The sequence below is a fragment of the Sinohyriopsis cumingii genome, chromosome 5, assembly GCF_028554795.1.
Source record: "Sinohyriopsis cumingii isolate HCF-2022 chromosome 5, ASM2855479v2, whole genome shotgun sequence".
NCBI classification, from domain to species: Eukaryota; Metazoa; Mollusca; class Bivalvia; order Unionida; family Unionidae; genus Sinohyriopsis; species Sinohyriopsis cumingii.
In genome coordinates this window covers 83749157-83775814 of record NC_142965.1, presented here as the reverse complement: position 1 = coordinate 83775814, position 26658 = coordinate 83749157, and the positions used below count along the sequence as shown (strand labels likewise).

The 26658-nt window shown below is 34.2% G+C and overlaps 1 protein-coding gene across 1 annotated transcript in view; it reads left to right on the top strand.

Moving 5' to 3' along the window:
• LOC149799642 (uncharacterized) overlaps positions 1-26658 on the top strand; it is a 143960-nt gene that overhangs the window by 95275 nt on the left and 22027 nt on the right. The window contains exons 15-17 of the mRNA XM_089958983.1: positions 4610-4712; positions 21892-22029; positions 25575-25674. Coding sequence (XP_089815109.1) covers positions 4610-4712; positions 21892-22029; positions 25575-25674 — 341 coding nt within the window. The remainder of the gene's footprint in view (positions 1-4609; positions 4713-21891; positions 22030-25574; positions 25675-26658) is intronic.

Below are 26658 nucleotides of genomic sequence, written 5' to 3'. Positions count from 1 at the left end.
GCGGCAAAGAAGCAAACGTCATTGGATATATTTTTCAAGAAATGATGAAATTTAAATTTGGAACCACACTGACTTTGCACTTTGTGCAACGATTAATTTAGCAGTTTTCACATGTTTCTTTTGATGTTCACAAAATCTGAAATAAAAGTTATTTGCACGCTGAAATCACGCGTTGATTGTTAATTATTCTTGCAGTTGTCGCATATGATAAAATTTTAGCGGTATGAAATTTGTACAGACACCGTATGTAGACCCGGGAATAGCTGCATGCAATGACCGTACGATATCAGACGGCAAGTAAATGGTTTCAATATTTTGTTCATCCTATATTTTACACGACGAATTCAGACTATTACAAAATTATTGAATATTTTAAATCTGTACAATTTTCAATGAAATTACATCCATTATGGATGAACTGCATGCCACGACGGCACGGTAGCATACGGTGTTGATACACTTTTCATGATATAGCGATAGTCTGGTATTATCGGTCAATCTGTATTATCGTTCAAACAAATAAAAATTAGTAAATGTTTTTAATGCACAGTAATAACCTATAAATATATTAGCCATCGATTATTTTGAATCTATCTTAATTAATGCATTCCAGTTAATATTCATCTGATGATAAGCCGACTTTTGATCATTGTACATGTATACACGTATATGTTCTCGGAAAAAAAGTTAAATATTGTAAAACCCCGCATTAATGCGACCCCGCTTTTAATGCGATCCGATTTTATGGACCCCGATCATCGCGTTATAGGGGGGTTCCACTGTATGTCGTTGATGAAATGTGACCTGGTACTGGTGATCTGCATTGCGAGTCGCATGAATACACAAATCTAACAACCCACATTTTCAAATGTTGTAGAGAAATAAATACAAAAATATTAAATGAAAGTTGTATACTGGTTGTAATAAAAATAATAAAAAAAAGAACAAAAAATTCTCCATATTTATATATTCAGAGAACAACTTCTGGAGTTTTGTGCATCACATGACTTCCACATTGACATGTACTCTCTGCTTGATAAATCAGACTGGCTAGATTGCTGGTTTTTACAAAAAGTATCTGACTTTCATTTAATATAACTGAATTTCTGCACAACAGCATTATAAAGGAGTTTGTTGTGGATATCATGTGACTATTGGACTTCCAGTGTTGTCATTCGAGATTTGTGAAGTCATGTGACTAGTAATATAAATGGTGAGTACTGGGTCAGGTTTCATCTATGCCATAGTTTTGTCTTGTCTGTCAGCGGATTAACGACATAACGATTATAATACTTGGCATTTCTGAGAAAATAAATCATTTTCCTATCGATTTCATGCAGGTATGAGTCAATATAAGTTTAAATTTTTTAGGTCCACTGGTAAGTGACTACCATATGTCGCGACCGCACGGTGGCAGCAAGTTCCAAATTTTCTATATGCAGTTACAATGACCCCCCACCCCAACCCCAACCTAAATGTCCAAATATGAAGAATGGGGTGGGAATATTCGAAGGAAAATCGGATTAGAAAATGGACTGCTATTCGTTTTAACCCAAATTTGTAGTCCAAATTGTTGAATCTCGGAGCTGAAATGAGAAATTGTTGTCCCTTGCATTCTGTATTTCAAAAAACGATACGAGCCCCTGTATCAATACAAGTTTGGGGACTGGTTTAACGAATTACAAGAAGACAAGTTGATTTTACAGAAAATTCAGTCCTTGTTTATACAACAGTATATAATTTTGAAGGTCTTTTGTCAAAATTTAAATCAACACTTTTAAAAATGTATTTTTACATGATGGATTTTTAACCAGATTCCTCTTGGTTGTTTGAAAAATCTTGTTTGGGATTTTATTGGCACAGATAAATTCAGGTTCAAACTCATTTCGTTACAAGACAAGAGTCTAAGTTTTTGCGTTTATTGTTTTGTTTTTTATATACTGTAATAGGAAATGTTACTTTCTATGTGATGCATATATATATATATATATATATATATATATATATATATATATATATACACATTGCTATATAATTCTTTAGAATTAAAGGTTTGAAAGGACACAAAACATAATTTATGTTCATTATGTTGTTCCCACTTAGCAACATGATGCAGCAAAATAAAGTTAGATTCTGTACACTGGAATGACTTTACATGCCAATTTATAGGAATATATCAAACTTGTTTCATGTGATACATTTTATGGCTTTGTACATGATCATCTTTTCTGACTTCAATGTTTTTGGAGAGCCTTGAATGAGAATCATCTTTAGATTTGGGAAAAAAGCGTGTTTTATATTCTAAAATGTTCTTTAAGTCCATTCAGTAATGGTCATATGTGAACATTGAAAAAGTAATTTCATCCTGGAAAAACCCTGGAAATTTATCTTTAGAAAAGTGTGGGAACCATCAATACAATAAAACTGAGAAAGTTCAGAGTGTTGCAGGTCTAAATTTTGTTAAAGAGCTCATTTGTTTTGAGCTTATGAAGTAACAGGAATTAGATTGATTTGCAATGGAAATATTTTATAATGGGTGTGAGTAGTTGTAGTTCTAGTTGTGATCAGTTCGAATGATGCTTAGTCCATATTTGAATTATTTGTTGGAGTTGTCAGAGTTTTACTTTACTTCCATATGTTACTTTTACTGCAAACATAAATGAAATATTTAAAAAAATTTAATTACAGTTCTCCCTCATTATAACACACTTTTATTATAATGTGTTTCATGATATATTATAGTACTATTAGGGATGCCATGACCAAAATTAAACCATTTTATTTTAATTGGTTTGGGTTTAAAGAAAACAGCATGAAGCTTAGTATTAGATCTTTATTTCCTTTTGATTAAGGGACCCCGAGTGGCCAAGTGGTCTAAAGCGCTCTTCGTTACGGATCGTTGCCATCTCACCTCTGTCTGTGTGGGTTTGAGTCTCAGATTCGGCTAATGTGGGTATGTGAGAAAGCTTGCCAGTAGCTTCTCGTGGGTCGGTGGTTCTTTCTGGGGTTTTCCCGAGTTCTTCCTCCACCATTAATACTGGCCGCCATGTATAGCCTATCGTGTGCTGAAAAATGGCGTTAAAACCCTACAATAACAACCTTCTGATTATTTGACAAAATTCAGTAACTCCCTGTATACTGCAGATTAGTACAGATATGATTCTCACTATGCTGTGACCACTTCAGTGGCCTAGTGGTTAGAGCATCCGTCTCAGATGTGGGAGTTCACAGGTTTGAACCCTGGCTGAGTCATACCAGAGACTTATAAAAATGGTACTAACAGCTGCCTTGATAGGCACTCAGCATTAAGAGATTAGTGTTAGGACTGGTCAGCCTGGTGTCAGGATAATGTGACTGGGTGGGACAGCATGCTACATGTCTGTGGCATGATGCCCCAGTACTAGATATTGTAGCGATATGACTGAAAAATTGTTAAAGCTACGTTAAAAATCCTAATCACACAAACACATTCACTATATGGATGGTCATATCAAGATAAAGTTTGCATTAAAAGACTTCAATGATGTCTGGTTGGTCCTAATAAAAATAATGCTGATCTGACATCAGATAGGGCTGCCATGGCAGTTATCTTGAAAATTGTGTTATCAATCTTCAGAATCATGTTATCACTACTCATCTTGATTGGATGTAACATGTCAGCATGGGTTTTTCATGTTAAGACTTCTTATAAAGTTTAGTTGGTCAAAAATGAAAATAGTGCTTATCTGACGTCCACTATGGCAGCCATTTGAAATGTCTTGTTACTCTTCCTATGAAGATGATCATATCAACATAGGGATTTGACCAAAAGACTTCTTATGATGTCCAGTTGATCATAAATAAAAATAGTGCCAATCTGTCATCAAATATGGCCACCATAGCATCCATCTTGAAAATCTGTTTATCCATTTTGAAAGTCTTATTAACAATCTATAAATCCTTGTTATTGCTACTCCTCCTGCATGGATGGTCATATCGATGTGGGATTTTCACTTAAAGACTTCTTATGATTCCTAGCTGATTTTAAACAATACTGGTGCCAGCCCAGTAAGGCCACAATGGCAGACATCTTCAAAAATCTTATCACAGCTCTACCTAAACAACAAATCATCCTGTCAGACTTCTCATGATGCCCAGTTGGTCCTAAACGAAAATAGTGCAGATCTGACATACAATATGGCCACCACAGCAGCCGTCTTGAAAATCTGTCTATTTCTACTCCAGAATGGAAAGTCATATCTTGAATATATCATGATCGCTACTAGACAATGGATGATGGTATCAGTATGGCTTCCATGACTGGCTTAAAAACTTGTTGTCACTACATCTCACAATGGATGATTATTATGACATAAGGTTTTCACCAAATCAATTCTAATGATGCCTGCTTTGTCATGAATGAAAATTGTTGCAGTATGTACACCACAGGAGCTAATTTGAAAATGTTATTACTGTAGAGTATCAGAGATGTTTTCAACACTCAGCAGCTAAAAGGAAAAAAAAAGTCTTACATTGAATGGTTGGAAATTCTTTTCTCCCCTGTAAGAGTCAGTTGCTTCAGGGGACTCTTGTTCTTTAACTGATTTTTTTATTTTCTTTTTTTGCAAAGTTCTCCACAGGAAAGGAACAGCTGGATTTCAGCTTTAAATTCAGCCATTAATGAGAATTCAGAGAAGAGAAGCACTTTTGATTCAATCCGAGCTGGACCTCAGGTACTAGTAAATCTCTTGGTTGTCATCACAGCAGTGCATCTAAAAAATATTTTAACGTTCTAATATATAGGAATGTGAAACTCATCGTTCTATTTCATTGTTTTTCCTTTAAAAAAATTGTATACACAAGATACTAGGCAAGGATGCTCAGTTCCAATTGTGCAAGGATAGTTGTGCTCCAGTTTGTGATTAATCTCAGTTACTTCCCTTGAATCTGAAATGTAGTACCATCAGAAAACCGGTCCAGCAAATGAAGAAAAAAGAAATTACGTCCCAGCTTTAGTTCTTCTTTCCCTACTGACACCACAGTCTTTTTGCTGCTGTAATAACATTTTCTGTTGATGAACTTAAAGTATTGAAGTATTCGGTTATTTATTAATATTGTATACATTACAAAGACTTGATATTTCATTTTCTGTAACTGCAAACAAGACTCTGCTGTATGGATGAATCTTGAGATGCCATTTACTGTACGAAGGAATCAGCAGCAACATCTATGCTCTCAGCTCCAGAAATTTAATTATTTTTATTCAGTTTCAAATAAAAAGACTTGAAAGGTTTCCATACTTGAGTAAATCATGGTTATATTGGTAAGCATTGAATGAAGGAGTGATTCACATGGCCAGTTGGTGTTACATGGAGTACAAACATTGAGTGAAGGTGTTGAAAAAAAGATGTAATGATTACTACATAAGCATAATGGCTGGCATGTATGCGTTTAACCCCTAAAATACTTATCCAAATTTGCAACCAGCATTTTGTCCAAGTCTTGACGTGAAAGCAACAAATAGTAGTAATATTTATTATCGTAGGGTTTGTCTTCTAATTTAATTTGAATCCTTAGCGCATCGTCCTTTCGATATCACATGCACTTTAATTATTTAGCTACACTCGGAAATGAAAACAATGCATAGTTAATGAGCATGACTTTAACAGACGGCATAGAAAATCCTTGAGACCTTTATTTTGAGAAACCTCGACCTTTTCTTCAATCTATAAATCTGCATGGTCAGTAATTTGTACTGCGTCAGACAGGACTCTTAGGCTGAGGTTTTAATGCTTCTTTTTTAATTTTATTGCATCAGTGACGCACATTTGTGTGTTGTCGGAAGCCCTGTAAATACAAATACCCTTATGAACTCTCCACATATTTTGTCAGTGGGCAAAAACATCAGATACTCATAATGCAGTGAAAGAATAATCAAATACACCATAGTGGCATGTATGTGTGAAAATGTTATGAATACATGTATGGGGGTGGGGTGGGGACAATAAACAGTGCACCAGTCAAATGTATAGTAATAACAGTTATTATGTACCAGTAACCAGTCAGGATTAAGATGGCCCCATGAATGACGAAAATTAACCACTTCTGTGTGAGAAGATTATGATCTGTAACTGAATTATTTTTTTATCCATTTGTCATTTTGGCTGATTTTTTGATTAGTGTCAGGAGAAAAGGACAATTAAGACCAAAAAATGGTAGCAATGATACAAGCATGTTTTATCTGAATTTGGGTTATAATAAAGTGTTATAGCAGATTCCCCTGTATTTTGGTCTTGCATTCATTTTGGCTTTCGATTGTAGTTTTGTTTTACATTGGGGGTTCTGTTAGCATCATAAAGAAAATGAACTTTGCCTCTGAAAGCTTTTCTTCATTTCCCCACCCTTACCCTCAAAGCATGATTTAATGTTTTTTTATTATTGGTTAATTTTTTTCCATGAATTTGCATGTTACAATAATTGATACGTATTGTTTCACGACATTTAGTTTTGGCCAAAGTAAAAACAATTTCAACTCCACGATCTGAAGATTAATACCTGCATTAGTACTGGATTATTTTTATCTTCATTTGAGTTCCTGGTTTCAAAGAAATTGAATCTCCAGTTTAATGCATGGTGCTTGCATATAATGAAGACATGATTTTGTGGTATGTATAAGCAATATTAGGAGCCAGAGTACTTGTATTGGCAGTGTGTTGGACTCGTATGCCAAAGGTCATGGGTTATGTACCCACCTATGCCAGCTTGGGTCAGGTGCTTAGGCATGCTGTAGTCATTGTTAAAAATGAGGTTATAACCCCAAAACAAGAAAATAAAAACATATGAACAGTATAGTTTCTTTTATGTTGATACAATATATGATATTTTCCTCTTTTGTCATGGTATGCACAATATTTGAGAACTAACAAATTAGGCAAAATTTGTTGAGTTTTATATGTGATACAGATATCGAGGAAGGAAGTTGAGATATTGAATTTGTTAGCTCGGGATAGCAGGGGATTTGCATACACTGGCACTATGGATCACAACTTGGCTTACAGAGGTGTCATGCAAGTTGCCTAACCACCAATGAAAATCAGTTGAGTATAATGAATTATAAACTTTATGGGTCATTTTTTATTTAACTTTATCATTTCCATATTTTGAGACATGCTTTATTCCTTGTTAATTTACTGATTTATTAGATTTGATTGTATATGCCTGTCATAAGGTGGAGCATATCAGTTTAAGATATATATGTGTGTGTTCCTTTTTTCATTTCTTTGAAGTACCTCATGATCCACTATCTAAAACCTTTTGATTAGCTTTTATTTTTGGGACAGCAAAAAACATTTAAATTGTGTGCTTAAAGGTCAAGGGCAATGGTTACAGGGGCTGAAAGAAGAAAAATGGTTTCCACACAGTAACTTGACTTGTATACCAGATATCTTGATTACACTTTATAAATGGATTGCATTTCAGAGACAGCCTAAAGAATGGGTAATTTTACCAATCTGCATTTAGTTTGCATTTCATTTGCATTTGAAGTCCACTCAGAATTCATTCATTTGCATTGCATTAACATTGGCATTTCAACTGTTATCTCCTCCGTTTCCTTTTGCTTTGAATGAAATGACAATTCATTTTAATAAAGTTGGAATTTTTGTTTTCAGGAGTGAAAAAGGGAAAGGACTATTGTTTTTTTTATATCTTGTTTGTGAAAACATGCTTTAATCAAACAGCAAATGCATAAAATGCAAAAGACAGCATTGAATTTATTAATGACAATTGCATTGAATTTATGTATATAATCACAACTACATTGAATTTATGGATATCATCAAAACTGCATTGAATTCCTGAGATATAACCACAATTGCAATTGTTAAAATTTAGAATATTTGTCAGAATTTTGTTTTCATTTCATTCAAATAAAAGCTATATGGATACAACTACATGACATGTGATGATGTTCTAACATCAATAGTGATTGCAATATCTGGCTCCATGGATACAACTACATGTGATGATTTCCTAATATCAGTAGTGATTGTGATATCTGGCTCTATGGATACAACTAGATGTGATAAAGTCCTGATCATTAGTGATTGTGATATCTGGCTTTATGGATACAACTACATGTGATGATGTCCTAACATCAAAAGTGATTGTGATATCTGGCTCTACAGATGCAACTACATGTGATAATGTCCTAACATAAATAGTGATTGTGATATCTGGCTCTACGGATACTACTACATGTGATGATGTCCTAACATCAATGGTGATTGTGATATCTGGCTCTACAGATACAACTACATGTGATGATGTCCTAACATCAGTGGTGATTGTGATATCTGGCTCTACGGATACAGTTTTGTGTGATGATGTCCTAACATCAAAAGTGATTGCAATATCTGGCTCTACAGATACAACTACATATGATGATGTCCTAACATCAGTAGTGAGTGTGATACCTGGCTTTGTAGATACAACTACATGTGATGATGTCCTACATCAATACTGATTGTGATATCTGGCTCTATGGATACAAGTACATGTGATGATGTCCTAACATCAAAAGTGATTGTGATATCTGGCTCTATGGATACAACTACATGTGATAATGTCCTAACATCAATAGTGATTGTGATATCAGGCTCTATGGATACAACTACATGTGATGATGCCCTAACATCAATAGTGATTGATATCTGGCTCTACAGATACAACTACAAGTGATGATGTCCTACATCAGTGGTGATTGTGATATCTGGCTCTACGGATACAGTTTTGTGTGATGATGTCCTAGCATCAAAAGTGATTGCGATATCTGGCTCTACAGATACAACTACATATGATGATGTCCTAACATCAGTAGTGAGTGTGATACCTGGCTCTGCAAATACAACTACATGTGATGATGTCCTATGATCAATACTGATTGTGATATCTGGCTTTATGGATACAACTACAAGTGTTGATGTCCTACATCAATAGTGATTGTGATATCTGGCTCTGCGGATAAAACTACATGTGATGATGTCATAACATCAGTGATGATTGTGATATCTGGCACTATGGATACAACTACATGTGATGATGTCCTAAGATCAATACTGATTGTGATATCTGGCTCTATGGATACAACTACAAGTGATGATGACCTACATCAATAGTGATTGTGATATCTGGCTCTGCGGATAAAACTACATGTGATGATGTCCTAAGATCATTAGTGATTGTGATATCTGGCTCAACAGGAACAATGTCATGGCTCACAAGGAGTGATACATTTTCTGTCATTGAAAAGAATTTGTTTTCAGACTATTTTGTAAAAGATATTTGATCATTGAAATGTGGTTGCAGCATGAGAATAATTGAAGTCCATTCATAAATTTTATTCATAGTTCACTTCATTTTCATTTATCATTCGTCATTCTGTTTTCTCTTCACATTCCTTTTTCATTCATCATTTATTTGATTTGGTTATGTATCTATTTTTCATCATTATGCATTTTGTTTGCACTCATTATGCACTCCAGTTTTGTTTCACTGATAAAATTTGCATGTTTCAGGGTCTGTAAGAAAGGTGCCAATTGATTTTTGGATCAAAAGGTCATATTCACAGTAATTCTGAGGTGATAAGTGGGTTGTGCATGACATCTTGACTTCTTTATCACCTATTTTGATTGCACTTTAAATAAAGGAGGACGACTATTTATTATGGGTTCAAAAGAGTAAAGGTCAAGGTCACATGGACTGCAAAAAGGAAAAAAATTTCAATGAATAAAGCAAGTTCTGTATGCCACATGCCTTGACAAAAACATTTTGGGTGCTTGCATTTAAGACAAAGAAGGCAGTTTGTATATGGGCATTTGGAGTTTAAAAATCTATGGTCAAAGTCAGAGGGATTAAAAAAGAAAATAAAAGAAAATGATTTAAACAGAATAGCTCATTATATGCCAAAAACCACGACCAAATGTCGTGGATGGCTTGCATTTGACAGGAAGCGCACATATCAGATTTGTCGTCAGTGTGATCAAGGTCACCAAATCTGACAAAAGATAAATGGTTTTCACATAGGCATCTTTTAACTTAATAGGATGTTGTGGATGGTTTGCGTTTGAGACAAGGAAACATTGATATGGCAAAGCATATTATTTAGTGTTGCTAGGCAACATCATTTAGTGACACTGACATGCAACACCAGTTGAACAGCTAGTTGCTGTGTCTTGTAATAACTTAGTATCCAATCAATAAAGAGAGCTTAACATGAAAGAAGTGTAATAATACTGTTTACCACATGGTGGGCATATCATGTACCTTGTACAGTACTGTTGTTAAATGAATTTTGTTATTATTTGCAATGCATGCATATTTATTTATTATTTGTACAATGTTTATTTACTGTAGGATCCTGAGGTGAGTCTGTGCATAGCTTTTTTTCCTGTTTTTTTTTTCCTTCTAAGAATTGGCTTATAATCAGCTGTGCAAGTATTTTATTTAGAAAGTGCTGGTTATTCTTCATTCTTTACTGCAAATATGTTGGCTAATGTGTCTGTATGAGTACATGTGTTGGTGTATATAAGAATGGGTGATAGAAAAAATGACCAGCAGACCAACTTATATCAGAAACAGAGAGAGAGAGAGAGAGAGAGAGAGAGACAGAGAGAGAGAGAGACATAAGAGTGAAGGAAATGTAGATGGTGAACTGGGTCAGATGAAGAGAACATTGCACATGACACCACAGAAGATAAAAAAGAGTAATAATGATAAGAATAAGAATAATGTTAATAGTAGAGTGAGACCTGGAAAATCCATCAGTCCTGGAGATTACATGGATTCTCAACTCAGCTTGGATTTATATTATTGGCTAATGTGAAATCAGTGACTAATCATATGTCATATTTTTTTTGTCCTAGTTTGAGTTTATGTAATTTAAAATTCTTGACACATTTCAAAATAAAATTATCCCATCTATAGTTAATAGTGTAAAATTGTTTTCATACAAAATAAAATTCATCTAGTGTACTTTTGTTTGGGAATAAACAAGTGACAGAGCATGTTATACACCTCAGCTCTTACCAGTGTCAAATCATATATTATTGAAATTTTAATTTTGTAATCTGTAAATGGTTTGGATCTTCTTTTCACCTTCTCTTTATGTTCCCTTTTTACCTGTCCCTGAAATCTGATTGATGGTCACTTTTTTTATATGTCCTCACCTCTTGCACGATTTTTTAACAGACAAGGCGATAAGGCCAATTAAATTGTATGGCATATGGTCCTGCAGATTCCCAGATGGTGGTGTTCATTGTGTGTTGTGGATCTTCAGTTGCTACTTTCATTTCTTAAATACACCTGGACCAATTTTACTCAACTTGGCAGGGAATTATGCCATGAAGATCTTTACATTTTATGCAAATGAGGCAAATCTGCCAACAGATATTATCATGGTTGCTAAAAGAATTTTAAAGAAAAAAGTTGAACAAAATTTGACAGCATCATGGCATGAACACCTTTCAAACTTTATGCTGTAACATATGTTATCAACAGAAGAAAAAAAATTTCTTCAAAGATACAGACTTTGACCCAGTTTGACAGAATACATTTTGGCATCATTGCCTTTCAATGCCTTTCAGTTTTGTACCAGTTTTTCTAGTCCACTTTCAAGTATGGCCATTGTTACCAAAAACAGAAGAATAGTTAAAAGACTTCTTAAAAGTCACTCAACAGAATTCAACCAGTTACAGACGAATTACAGCAGAGTGCATCATACAAAGGACTTACAGAGAACAACAGCCTTATCATGTTTCCATGTATACATGTACAGCACATTTCACTGTCTGTGGGTAACAAGCAAAATAAATGCTTTTTGTCTGCCTTAGAATGATTTTCAGTGGGATATTACAGTTTCATATTTGGCAACTGTCGCCATGAAACGTGTGTATGTGTTGGTGTGTGTGTTAATTGTCTAGATTTGACTATACAAGTTGGGGTGCTTTGCACTTTGGTTAATATCTATGCAGTCAAATATATAAAGTTTAGACAATTCACAGTGTGTAGAGTAACTATTGTCATCAGTTTGATATTTCCTAGTTGTTTTGAACCTTTGTGCTTCAGATAGGGTTCCTAATGTCTCTGCCACCATGCTTAATGCTGATGACCCCTCATTGTTTTTTGCCCCACCAGTTTTATTCATTGGATGATTTGAAACTTATATTTTGTATTTTAATTGACCTGTGTCTACCTTACATTAGTGTTAAATTCTATGTGTTCTGGAGGAAATTTAAGTAATTTCTGTCATTTAAATAGCCTTTACTATTTTAAATTGAAGAGAGATAAATGGTGATGGCAAATAAGGCAACTCTTGATTAGACACATTTATTTTCGTATTTAATGGATTTTCTGAAATGATGCTTGAATACATAAATGTTGCTTGAAATAACTTGCAGTATAATAACATATTCACTTATGTAATCTTTGACAAGTAGAACTGTGCACACTATTTATTTATGCATTCTACTACACTATATAGTCTGTCAGGTAAATCAAGGGTAATGTAGGACTCACAGTACTAATGATATGGAAAAATGGGAACCAGTCTAGAAATGGATGAAGATAAAATATATATGGGTTTGGTTGGAATTTATTGATGGAATTTCAGCCCTTTTGCAGAAGACATTTTGAATTTAGACCTGATTCTCTTGGTGTGGAATTGAAAACACATTTCAAACAATAATCATATAGATTTAGAAAAATGTTGTGGCTTGTGTGGTTTTCTCTACACAGAAACTTGCATCAGGGATAGGTCTATACTAATAAATGTAGGTTTCATCATGAGCTTTAAAGATTGTAAGTTATTGAATTGTTAATATCATTGTGTGTCCTTAGATTTACTATGGGAGCTGAATTAGGACCATGAGTCTGTGTTATGCAAATAATACTGATCTGTCATCAAATATGGCAACCACTGCTATAAATAGAAAAACATTCACACTTCTCCAAAACAGCTTAACAAAGTTTTAATAAGTTTGACAGAAATCATCCCAGCATAACAGCCATTTTAGTGTTGTGTCATTTATGACATGCCCACTCTGGTGGCTTCAGGGTTAGGGCATCTGTCTTAGATGCAGTAGGTTGCAGGTTCAAAACCCGGCTCAGTCATACCAAAGACATATAAAAATGGGACCAGCAGTTGCCTTGTTTGGTGCTCAGCATTAAGAGGTTCATGCTAGGACTGGTCGGCCTGGTGTCAGCATAATGTGACTGGGTGGGACATGATGCTTCAGTGCTAGACGTCACTGTAAACTGTCAGACTGCAGACATCATAGTAATATGACTGTAAAATTGTTAAAGCTGTGTTAAAAATCAAAATCACACACACACACATTTATGACAAGTGGCCAACATTTTCTCAAAGGAATCTCAGGAGAATAATGCCAAATTTGACAAAAAGCATGTTTGAATCAAGTGCTGCTCAGTGATACAAGTCTGTAATTAGATACGACCACTGTTACTTTACAAAAGAACCATTAAATGACTTCTTCCTGAAAACAGCTGAATAGACGGACCAAATTGGAAAGAAAATATGGTATAAAAAATCCTCACTGTTCACAAATCATACTTGTCCACTACCAAAACATGGCTTTTGTTATTAAATATATAAAGACTTTTAAATTGCTCCTTTTTGAAAAACACTAAAAAGAATTACACAAATTTGAACAAAGAATCCTGGCATGAAGGTGTTTCAGATTTGCATAAATGATGCCAGCCTGCCACTTTGACATCTAATATGGTTGATTTTACTATTTAAAAGAAAAACCTTTGAATGAGTTCTAAAAACAGAATTGGCAAAATAGCATCCCAGCATGCAGCATTTCCTAATTCGTTCAGGAGATACCAACGCAGCTCATTTGCCATCCAATAGAAAAACCTTAAAGGACTTCTAAAAATAGAATAGAATTGGACAAAATTTACAGAAACACCTCCTCACATGAACATTAAAAGACTTTTAAAAAAATTCAGAACAGAATTTGACCAAATTAAGCACAAAGCATTCGGGCATGAAGGACTGTCAGTTTTTGTGCAGTTGATAGTGATCTGCTATGAGATTTGGCTGCCATTAAAATACATTAACTGTTAACGTTTTAAAAAAGTGCTCTTTTGAACAGAATTGATTTCATACCATGACTTTAAGTATTATTTTGCTCAGCAAGTGTAATCTACTTGGCTAAACTCAATAAACAAACATCGGGGCATTAGACTCGTTTAATATTCTAGGGTTTTACTTTTTATGATTATCTTTTGTATGCTTTTTAAAGAACTTGACTTACATCTTTACGTTGTATCTTTTAGGACTGCATGTCTTCTTTTTCTTTTGGAAGGGCTTATTATCCTAAGCTGTTCATTTGCCTTTACATTTTGACAAACTAACATTTACTAAACAACAATTCTTAGTCAGATTCCTTTGCACTTGGTTTCTAGATTGATGCTAGTCACATGAGTGGCCTCATGCCCATTTGGGTGTTTAAAAAAAAAATAAGTTTACACGCTGTGTTGTTCACATCTTGTTGCTCTGTCTCTTTATCAAACTCACTTGCAAATGGCTTTTAGGTAGATGTTAGGCAAGTGAGTGATCTCGTGCCCGTTTGGATCTCTTGTTTTGAGATCAGTTTAAGCATTGTGCTGTTCACATCTTACTGTTCACATCTCCACAGCTTCAGTCATTTTCACCACAGTTTGAAAAACACAGTGCAGCATTATTGATTGTACAAAATTCTCATTTCCAAAATGTGCTTATTTGACATTTTATAATGAACTGAATATGTTTTCAAATTTACTATTTTGATTATACTGATTTTTGAAAATATTGAACTTTACAGAAAATATATTTTGCAAATCTAGATGATATGACAAAAAAGACTTGAGAATTTTGCCTCACTTGTGAATAACAAGTGAGTCTTGTCTCACTTGTTAACTGAGAGATAATTCTATCTCGCCTTTGAAGTGAGAAACAGAGGTATCACTTTTCCAACTGCAGTGGTGGCTTCATCGACAGCTTTACCTTCTGCACGAGTTGCATTTTCATGCTGAAAATCGGGGATATTTTTTCTTTGATCCATTATCAGAGTCCCTGCTTTTGCCTGCAGCAGCTGCCAACTACTTCTACATCAGCATCATGCCATTTGTAAAGAAAAACAATCCCAAAAAACTATGTTTAAGCAAAATTAATGCGACAAAATGGACCTGGGAACATTTTCCAAGTGGAGGGGGTTTCTAAATGGCACCAGGATTCCAGAATGCACTAGTTTTTCTTAATTTATGATATTAGATACATGTTTGTGTCCATTTTAAACTAATGTTTTAACTTGTGTAAAATCAAAATATTTTTGGAAGGTTTTTTATTTTCTTCATTTTATGGGTAATGAATATCCTTCAAATTTAATCTGCAGTGGAAAGTATGATATTTACTTGTTTAGAAGTCAGTTGTACTGACCCATATGTACCATTCCTTAATGCACTAGCAAATATGGGTCTATGCAGATTTTTAGGAAGAATCTGTGTAACAAATAAAATGGACCCTAATTTGCCCGTCAGTGGTGTATTTGTGATCGCAGCTCAGGGTCTGTGTTGTTTTTAGTTGCATTTGACTTTTACAGGCCTGTGTATACAGTAGTCATTTTGACCAACACTGATAGAAAAATTAGTGTGTAGCCCTTGTGAAATTTTATTTCCATAGAATCCTCCATTAATTATCTCCTGAACCACAAATTTTATACCCAATCATATAATTTATACCTACACGTATCTGAATTTGCAATTATAGATGAATATACCTTTTATCATATTTTGTTAAGATTTGTATCATATTACATTTTTATTTTATATATATTCTTTTTTTTGTGGAGATATACACTGCAGTATGTTTTCTTTGGTTTATTTATAATTACTTGCACAGTATTCCCTCTTTATAAAACTTCATTTAAGTACTTCCTCATTATAACACTGTTCATATACAGTATTACCTCATAACACTATTCACATGCAGCACTACCTTATAACTCTTCAAATACAGTACTAACTCATTATAACAATGTTCATACACAGTACTATCTCATTATAACACTGTACATGTACAGTATTTTCTCATTATAATACTGTTCATTTACAGCACTCCCTCGTTATAACATAGTTCATGGAAGCTCTAGAATGAATGCTATTAGAGCTAAACTGCCTTATAATGAAGTACATTATACATGTAATTTGACTACCACTTAATGAAATAGGTTAAATGACCATACTCACTTTATAATGGGAACTGTGTTATGATAAAGGGCATTATAACAAGAACTGTTATAATGAAAGGCCTTATAACAGGAACTCTGGTATTGTGAGGGAACTGTTTTACAAGAGGGACCTTATAACAGGAACTGTTTTTATAATGTATGGTCTATAACAAGAGCTGTGTTATAATGAAGGGTCTTATAGCAAGGAAGTTATATACTGAATAAACTGTAATTTTTCCTTCAATATGAAAATTATTTGTAGTGATATAAGTAATGAAATTACCATAATCGTGTATCAAGGAACAACATGCTAATTCCCTGCCATGTATTTTATCCAATGCGACCACTAACTATGTGTTGCTTGAGCTTAGAAATATTATTTTGTTAATCTTTAATTTAAAATGAAGGGTTTTTTTAAAATAAAAACAACACTTTTGTTGTAGTAAAAATGAATTATTTAGCATTTACATTTTTGAGGGTCTCACCAGTAAATTACAAGACTAGTATGCACTTGTGTGGCATTGATGGGCTATGAAGATTTTTTTGGATTAATACTGCATGACCTTTTGGAGTATTAATCAGAAAAGGGGCTCATATTTTCCTATACAAATGCAGTAACCTTTTTATTGTATACTCATTTACTTATTCTACCTTAGGCTTAATTTATGAGATTAATCAGCTTCTTAAGTTCATCCACAAACACATCTAATAAACTTTAACCTAAAGCATCTACATGAGTGTACATGGTTTGTTTACAGTGTAGTTCCTAATACACTTTACTAATTTTAGATGCAGTTGTGCAGTATTTAGGTGTTCAGTATCACCAAGTACTGAATGATTCTGACAATGTAAAGTTAATGGAGAAAAAAAAGAGTATGTAATAGAGGGAACTACAGTACTCATTATAATGCTGGCTATGGGAGACATGAAAGTGGATTGCATTACAAAGGACTGGACTATACTCAACCTTCTAAGGGTCATTATTTTAAAGTCAGTAAGAGACTTTGCTGAATTCCTTGCTCACAAAATCTGATCTGGATAGTGTGATTTTCTGATTCCACACTAATGCATATGATGGATTATTTTTCTCACTAGGAAATAGTTTTGAAGAAAAATGAGGGCAAGGAGAGCTTTTCCTCAGTATTGATCAGCTTTAGAAATAATACCTTTATTTTTCCTGAAGGTTTATTTGACCATTATAAAGAGCATCAGATTAATTTTTGTGTGTATAGGCCTGCAGAATGTATCCTGTCAATACTAACAATGCAAGAAACATTGCAGATAATAATGTCTTACAAATGTTTTTGCAATTCTTGATCTTTTGATTGTTAGAACTTTTTTTAAATTGGCAATTAATAGCCAGTATCATGCTGATGTGCCATTAAACCATATCTATAAATAGAAACATATATGCTGTAACTTTGTAACTTTGAGAAATATTTCAGTGAAAGTTTTAGGTTAAAAAATAATAGATGTCATGACATGTATCACATTTAATTGTCTTAATCAAAAGTCAGTTACAGTTGATATGGTATTTTCACTGTAACAAATCCCAATTATAATTGGTGGAGGGTGGGCCTATCATAGGTTAAATATGATAATATAAATTCATTTGCTTTAATGTGTATCCATTTACCTCCTTTTGCAAAATAAGACATTTTTGTAACAATATAAATTTATAGATTTGGGAAGGCCATCCTGTTATATCCACAAAAGAGAACCACTACTGTATATACTCACATTGAAAGTTTGATCCAACTGCAAAACAAAAAAAATCATTACCATATATTTTCACTTTGTACTCAAGAGCCAACTGTGAAAAGGAATCATTACCATATATTTTCACTTTGTACTCAAGAGCCAACTGTGAAAAGGAATCATTACCATATATACTCACTTTGTACTCAAGAGCCACCTGTGAAAAGGAATCATTACCATATATACTCTCATTGAAGTCAGGCCCATCTGCAAAAAGGAATCATACTGTAGATACACTATAGTTAGATCCATCTGCAAAAAGGAATCATACTGTAGATACACTATAGTTAGATCCATCTGCAAGCAAAAGAATCATTACTATATATATTCGTATTGTAGTCAGAGGCAACAGGAAAAAAATGAATCGTTACCATATATACTTGTGTTGAAGTAGGATCCAACTGCAAGCAACATCCTGCATAATTGGGCCATGTTGTTCGTTCATTTAATTACTTTTTAAGAAACTGCAAAGACACAGATGTGATGATATGTTATGCAGTGGCAGATTTGGATCTATGTATTTTGCAGTTGTAGCCATCTTATGTGTGAGTATATGCAGTATGGTGTTGGTTGGACTCTAAATGCATGGTTTATACCACATGAATATACAGTATTGTCAGTTTTTGATTCTAAATGCATGGTTTAAACCACATGAATACACAGTATTGTCAGTTTTTGACTCTAAATGCATGGTTTAAACCACATGAATATACAGTATTGTCAGTTTTTGATTCTAAATGCATGGTTTAAACCACATGAATACACAGTATTGTCAGTTTTTGACTCTAAATGCATGGTTTAAACCACATGAATATACAGTATTGTCAGTTTTTGACTCTAAATGCATGGTTTAAACCACATGAATATAAAGTATTGTCAGTTTTTGACTCTAAATGCATGGTTTAAACTAGATGAATATACAGTATAATCAGTTTTTGACTCTAAATGCATGGTTTAAACCACATGAATATACAGTATAGTCAGCTTTTGACTCTAAATGCATGGTTTAAACCACATGAATATACAGTATTGTCAGTTTTTAACTCTAAATGCATGGTTAAAACCACATGAATATACAGTATCGTCAGTTTTTGACTCTAAATGCATGGTTTAAACCACATGAATACACAGTATTGTTAGTTTTTGACTCTAAATGCATGGTTTATACCACATGAATATACAATATTGTCAGTTTTTGACTCTAAATGCATGGTTTAAACCACATGAATATACAGTATTGTCAGTTTTTGGCTCTAAATGCATGGTTTATACACATGAATATACAGTTTAGTCAGTTTTTGACTCTAAATGCATGGTTTAAACCACATGAATATACAGTATTGTCAGTTTTTGACTCTAAATGCATGGTTAAAACCACATGAATATACAGTATTGTCAGTTTTTGACTCTAAATGCATGTATAAATCAATTGATAGACTCAGCAGGACTTAGGAACAAAATATAATTACTATCCCCAAAAAACCAAAAGACCCAGTAACTAGCTAAATAAATGTAGAAGCCACCACATAAAAAACCATAACATATCATTCAATTTTATAAAAGTATTAATAAATAATTCACTTACGAAGCACCTATAAAAAACTAAGGAAACCGCAAAATCGGATGCCCTAGATGTCCTTAACGAACCGAGTAATCAGCTAGGATTCCTGTCCTAGATGTCCTTAACGAACCGTGTAATCGGCTAGGACTCTGGTCTCTTGCTAAATAAAGTATAAATAACATTCAATCTCTAAAAACATCAATTAATAAATAACTTAAAGAGGTAATATCTAAAAACTTATAAATAATATAACGTAGGAAACACACCCTAAACACCTCGACTAGTAATACCATAATAATCTTGAAAATCTCTCTTCATACATGATATCTACTAAGAACCTCTATAAACAGCATAGAACATCCCCCCTCCTTTTAGAACATTTTGAAGAGAAAAAAAAAAAACAATCTCGAAAAAAAAAAAAAAATCTCGAGAAAAAAAAAAAAAAAAAAAAAGGCAAATGCAACAAGAAACCAGCGATGTAAAGCAAGCAGGACCGTTCCCGAGCTCTCCTTCCCACTAATGACAGCCAACCATTCAACTGTAGGGACCTTTATGGACCCACAGATTGAGGCCAAACTATCAGGGTTCCTTGAATCCATAAAAGCCTGGGGGAGGTGGCACCATCCCTTCCCCAGGAACAACTAGCAGGCTGCGGTGCAGTCAGAAAAAAGTGGCACATGCACAATTGTGCGAACGCTACTATAATTAAACTCAACAACAACAAAACTAAATACATGGTTTAAACCACATGAATATACAGTAATGTCAGTTTTTGGCTCTAAATGCATGGTTTATACCACATGAATATACAATATTGTCAGTTTTTGGCTCTAAATGCATGGTTTAAACCACATGAATATACAGTATTGTCAGTTTTTGACTCTAAATGCATGGTTTAAACCACATGAATATACAGTAATGTCAGTTTTTGGCTCTAAATGCATGGTTTATACCACATGAATATACAATATTGTCAGTTTTTGGCTCTAAATGCATGGTTTAAACCACATGAATATACAGTATTGTCAGTTTTTGGCTCTAAATGGATGGTTTATACCACATGAATATACAGTATTGTCAGTTTTTGGCTCTAAATGCATGGTTTATACCACATGAATATACAGTATTGTCAGTTTTTGGCTCTAAATGCATGGTTTAAACCACATGAATATACAGTATTGTCAGTTTTTGGCTCTAAATGCATGGTTTATACCACATGAATATACAGTATTGTCAATTTTTGGCTCTAAATGCATGGTTTAAACCACATGAATGTACAGTATAGTCAGTTTTGACTCTAAATGCATGGTTTAAACCACATGAATATACATTATTGTCAGTTTTTGGCTCTAAATGCATGGTTTAAACCACATGAATATACAGTATTGTCAGTTTTTGGCTCTAAATGCATGGTTTAAACCACATGAATACACAGTATTGTCAGTTTTTGACTCTAAATGCATGGTTTAAACCACATGAATATACAGTAATGTCAGTTTTTGACTCTAAATGCATGGTTTAAACCACATGAATATACAGTAATGTCAGCTTTTGACTCTAAATGCATGGTTTAAACCACATGAATATACAGTATTGACAGTTTTTGACTCTAAATGCATGGTTTAAACCACATGAATATACAGTATTATCAGTTTTTGGCTCACACTGGCCAAGGTAAGATGAATACTAGCATACATTAAATAAACCAACTCCTTATTAGTTATACAAAATTAAATGTGCGTTATTTGATCTGCAGTTTTAATTTTTTTACAAGCCTGCATAATGACATGGTTGGGTTATGAAAAGAGGAATAACTTAGGTGTGCAATTTTCACTTGGGCTGTGGCAGTGAACCTCTGAATGTCAGTAACTACTGGTCACTGACTGGTCACTTACATACCTGATTGCTTTATTATACATACCTGGAATTCCTATTGTACAAACTGAACTTGTCAGTTTGAGAAACCTGTTTGTATTTAAGGGCAGCCCTGAAATCCAATTTGGGCACCATGGGCTATAACCTGATACTGTTCTGAATGGACTTATTTTTTGTAGCCTGTGGTACAGTAGAACCAGTCTTGATAAAACACCATTCCACTAAAGAATCAACTGTTTCCCAGTCAATGAGGTCTTCCATAATAGATTAAAATATATATCTTCAGTAAGTCAATGCATTTAGCATCTGATCTCTCAGAACAGGTTGCCTCTCATAGCATTGGTCTTTCTAGACAGGTTGCCTCTATAGCATTGGTCTTCCTAGACAGGTTTATTGGATTGATATGGATATTTTATCTTGATTTTACAGAGTCTTCTGGACAAAGATTTTATTCTGGGTCATAAGGCTCCACCATGGATTCCAGATTCCCGAGTGACGATGTGTATGTTATGTACATGTAATTTCTCTCTAACCTGGAGGAGACATCACTGTAGAGCCTGTGGAAAAGTAAGCCTTTCTATGCCCCTGCTACATCCATGGAGGTAGTTCTATGATATATGATGTCAACCCAGATATTTATGATGGGATGAGTGATGTTGTACTGCCAGTACAAACCAGCAGTGCTGTGTGGCATGTTGGGAAGTCAGATAATCTTGCAAATGCAAGACAAATTTTGAGATATATCTCATGTACTTGGCAGTCTATATCGATACAGCTGTACAGCTGAAAGTATAATTGTTTTAGACTAATGCTAATTGGCAGTCTATATTGGAACAGCTGCACAACTGAGAGTGTAATTGCTTTACAATAGTGGCTATTGGCATCCTATATTGATACAGCTGTACAGCTGAAAGTATAATTGCTTTAGACTAATGCTAATTGGCAGCCTATATTGGTACAGCTGCACAACCAAGAGTGTAATTGCTTTAGAATAATGGTTATTGTCACCCTCTATTGGTATTGTACAGCTGAAAGTATAATTGCTTTAGAATAATGCAAATTGGCAGACTATATTGGTGTAGCTGTACAGCTGAGAGTGTAATTGCTTTATAATAATGGTTTTTGGCACCCTATATTGATACTGCTGTGTATCTGAGAGTATAATTGCTTTAGAATAATGCTAATTGGCAGCCTATATTGTAACAGCTGTACATCTGACAGTGTAATTGCTTTAGAATAATGGTTATTGGCACCCTATATTGGTACAGCTGTACATCTGAAATAATTGCTTTAGAATAATGCAAATTGGCAGACTATATTGGTATATATGTACAGCTGAGAGTGTAATTGCTTTAGAATAATGGTTTTTTGCACCCTATATTGATACTGATGTGCATCTAAGAGTAAAATTGCTTTAGTATAATGGTTATTGGCATCCTTTATTGATACAGCTGTACAGCTAAAAGTATAATTGATTTTGACTAATGCTAATTGGCAGCCTATATTGGTACAGCTGCACAACCGAGAGTGTAATTGCTTTAGAATAATGGTTATTGTCACACTCTATTCATACTGTACAGCTGAGAGTATAATTGCTTTAGAATAATGCAAATTGGCAGACTATATTGGTATAGCTGTACAGCTGAGAGTGTAATTGCTTTATAATAATGGCTATTGGCACCCTATATTGATACTGATGTACATCTGAGAGTAGAATTGCTTTAGAATAATGCTAATTGGCAGCCTATATTGGAAGAGCTGCACAGCTGAGAGTGTAATTGCTTTAGAATAATGGTTATTGGCACCCTATATTGATACAGCTGTACAGCTGAAAGTATAATTGCTTTAGAATAAAGCTAATTGGCGGCCTATATTGGTACAGCTGCACAGCCAAGAGTGTAATTGCTTTAGATTAATTGTTATTGGCACCGTATATTAGTACAGCTGCACACCTGAGTGTAATTGCTTTAGAATAATGGTTATTGGTGCCCTATATTGATACAGCTGTACAGCTGAAAGTACAAATGCTTTAGAATAATGCTAATTAGCAGCCTATATTGTTACAGCTGCACAGCTGAGTGTGTAATTGCTTTAGAATAATGCTTACTCTGACAAATTTTCCTGAATGGAATCAAATCTAAATACAATCAAGTGGATGCCATTTTTAAGTCTGAAATGCAATTGTTGCTGAGTAATGTCAGAGTTGGTTGAAATAGGGAAACTTTCTTTAATGCAGTGTATCTGTCTCATCACTTTTGGTACTACAAATTAGACATTCATTTCATTAAACAAAGTTATTCCTAATAAACTGACTTCATCATTCTTCACCAGCTGAAATATATGTTAGTAGATCTTTAAAATGCATTGACTTGATCATGCCAGGGTTCGATACCTACAGGAAAAGTATTCACAGTAAGTATAGTCTGACTAAATTAATTACACTTGAAGCTGTATGTCTACCAAATATTCACAGTAAGTTTAGTCTGACTAAATTAATTACACTTGAAGCTGTATGTCTACCAAGTATTCACAGTAAGTATAGTCTGACTAAATTAATTACACTTGAAGCTGTCTGTCTACCAAGTATTCAACATAATCTTGAAACTTTGGCTTGTAGTTGCAAGATCAACTCACCATGCAATGCAACGCAACATGCTGTATGGCACTGATGGCAGTATGATGAATGCCCATTTTGTCATAAATAACAGGGTGACATCTTACATTGTATGAAACTGTGGAGGGATCATATAGTGATACCTTCACATCTCTTCACATGAAGTCACCCTCAGTTACCTTGAAAGGACTTAATGGATTAAAATCACATAATACATATAAGACTTTAATTTAACAAGACCTTGGTCAAATTAGATTTTCATTATTGTGACAAAATTGTCAAGAGTTGTGGCCTCTGTTTGACAAATACCCTTGGCCTTTGAATTTCACCATACTGATAGTGACAATTCTCTTTCATTTGTTACTTTCATTGGTAACACATTTGTTTGAACAGCTGTAGTACAGTTCAGTTATCCTCCCTTCTGTTAGCATGGAGGGGTCTAGAACTGAGAAAAGAGCCAGTTCCAGCCTGAAACCTGTTTTACAGCACACATCCTGTTTACTTTCTTTTCTTAGACACATGGTATGTGAGTAGAGATGCTATTTCACTTGAAGAAACTACCATTGCTATTGGTTTCAGAATGTATTTTTGTCAGTCCACATATATCTTGTTTGTTCAAGCATTAGTTTCCATAGTTCTTACAACATGTTCATGTTATTTTTCCAATCCATAAGGGGCCCCGAGTGGTCTAAAACACTCACCATTCCGGATCACTGTCATCTCATCTCTGCGTGTGTTCGAGTCCAAGGCTCGGCTAGTGTGGGTTCGTGGGAAAGCTGCCAGTAGCTTCTCGTGGGTAGTTCTTCCCTGGGTTTTCCAGGGTTCTTCCTCCACCAGTTATACTGGCAGCCATGTATAGCCTATCTTGTGCTGAAAAGTGGCGTTAAACCCTAGATCAACAACAACAACAACCAATCCATAAAGTTTTAATCAGGACGAACTTCTGTTAACATGATTATAGAAAAAGATGTTTTAATTTTGTGTACGCTAATTTACATTCTGAGAAGTTCTTTCATATATAAGTAGAAAGAAAAAAGAAAAAGTTTCTGTAGGGTGATATGATTTTCATTTTACTTAAGGTTAAGTTTTCAATACTTTTAAGCAGTACTTTAAAAGGGTTCTGAATCAGAGCTTATTTTATTGTCAAGTATCAGTTTCTGCTAAGTGATCGATGATTGATTAATAAATAATAACTTTGTCCACATGATGTCTTAGCAAAACGTGTTAGATTTTTCAAGTAACCTGATGTGTGAAACATGATCAATATCAATTATGATACTGTAATCATTCTTTGTCATTTTATTGAAAGTGTCTGATGCTCAACCAAATTAATTAGTCAGAACTTTACTATTGAGAGATGTACTGTGGGCAAGACATTAATTACCAGTAGTGATTTTCTAGTCCATGGATTGATTTGACTACTATTGTAATGAAAGTTTTATTTTTTCATGTCAGAATTTCTCTAATAAACACTACATTATTATTTCTTCATGCACAGGTTGTGTGTGGAAATTGTTCGGACAAGAAAGCCCCCTTGAGGTACCTCAAGTACAAAGCAGAAAGGGTGTGCTCTGCATGTTTCGTCACTCTCAAAGCAGGTGAGTCACATCAGTGGTTAAGCCAGTCCTGTATTTCTTATGATACTTGGATCAATATTCACTTTGGATTATGATAAAAACAAAATTGTACTTTTTCTTGTCTTTGCTTTCTCTTCCTTCATGCATGTGGTATAGGGAATCAAAATAATTGAACACTTCATAATTAGACATTATTACACGATTCCCATGAAAGGTGCCTTTTCATTGGCTGTCACAGTGTCCAGTTATTTGCCATAATTAATGATACTGTACTGTCAAGACATAACTTATTTTATGCATCTTTGAGTATTACACCTGTATGACAGAAGTATGTCACTGTGATCAATATTTGATACTTCAAAGACATTGGTTAAATTTATTGTTTTAAGTATATTTCTCAAGTTCCATTCCTGTTAGAATTATCTAACAAGGTTATTGTATGCATCTCAGTTAGCACCACATCTTTACAGCAAAAATAGTCACTGATCTTCATTTCACATTTTACTGGCTTAGGTTCAGTTTTTGCATGAGCTGATGATGAAATAGTGCTTTTTTGCATCTGGTATAAATTTTGTTACACCCAGAATTGTGAAACATGGTGGGGGAATGCATCTTGACAAGTACTACATCACAAAAATAGATAACTATGACCCATATTTCATTCTTCACTTACTAGACTTAAATTTCAAGCACAGCTCATGCCAAAATTGTCAAAGAAGTTTAATGTATGCATCTCCGTTGGTACCATACCATTACAATAAAAAGTCACAGACCTATATTTCACATTTTGCTGGTTTGTTGTAAATTGTTACATTTAGCTCATGGCTACATGAGAGGGTGCATCATCATGATTACTATGGCCTTTTCTTAAAAGTAGGTGACAGTGACCCATATTTCAGGCTTCACTACTTTTGGTTATAATTTGCTTCCTTATTGCAAAATGAGGTCTCTGTGACCTATTTTTCATGCTTCATTGACTTTGCTAACAATTTAGTGTTCAGAGCT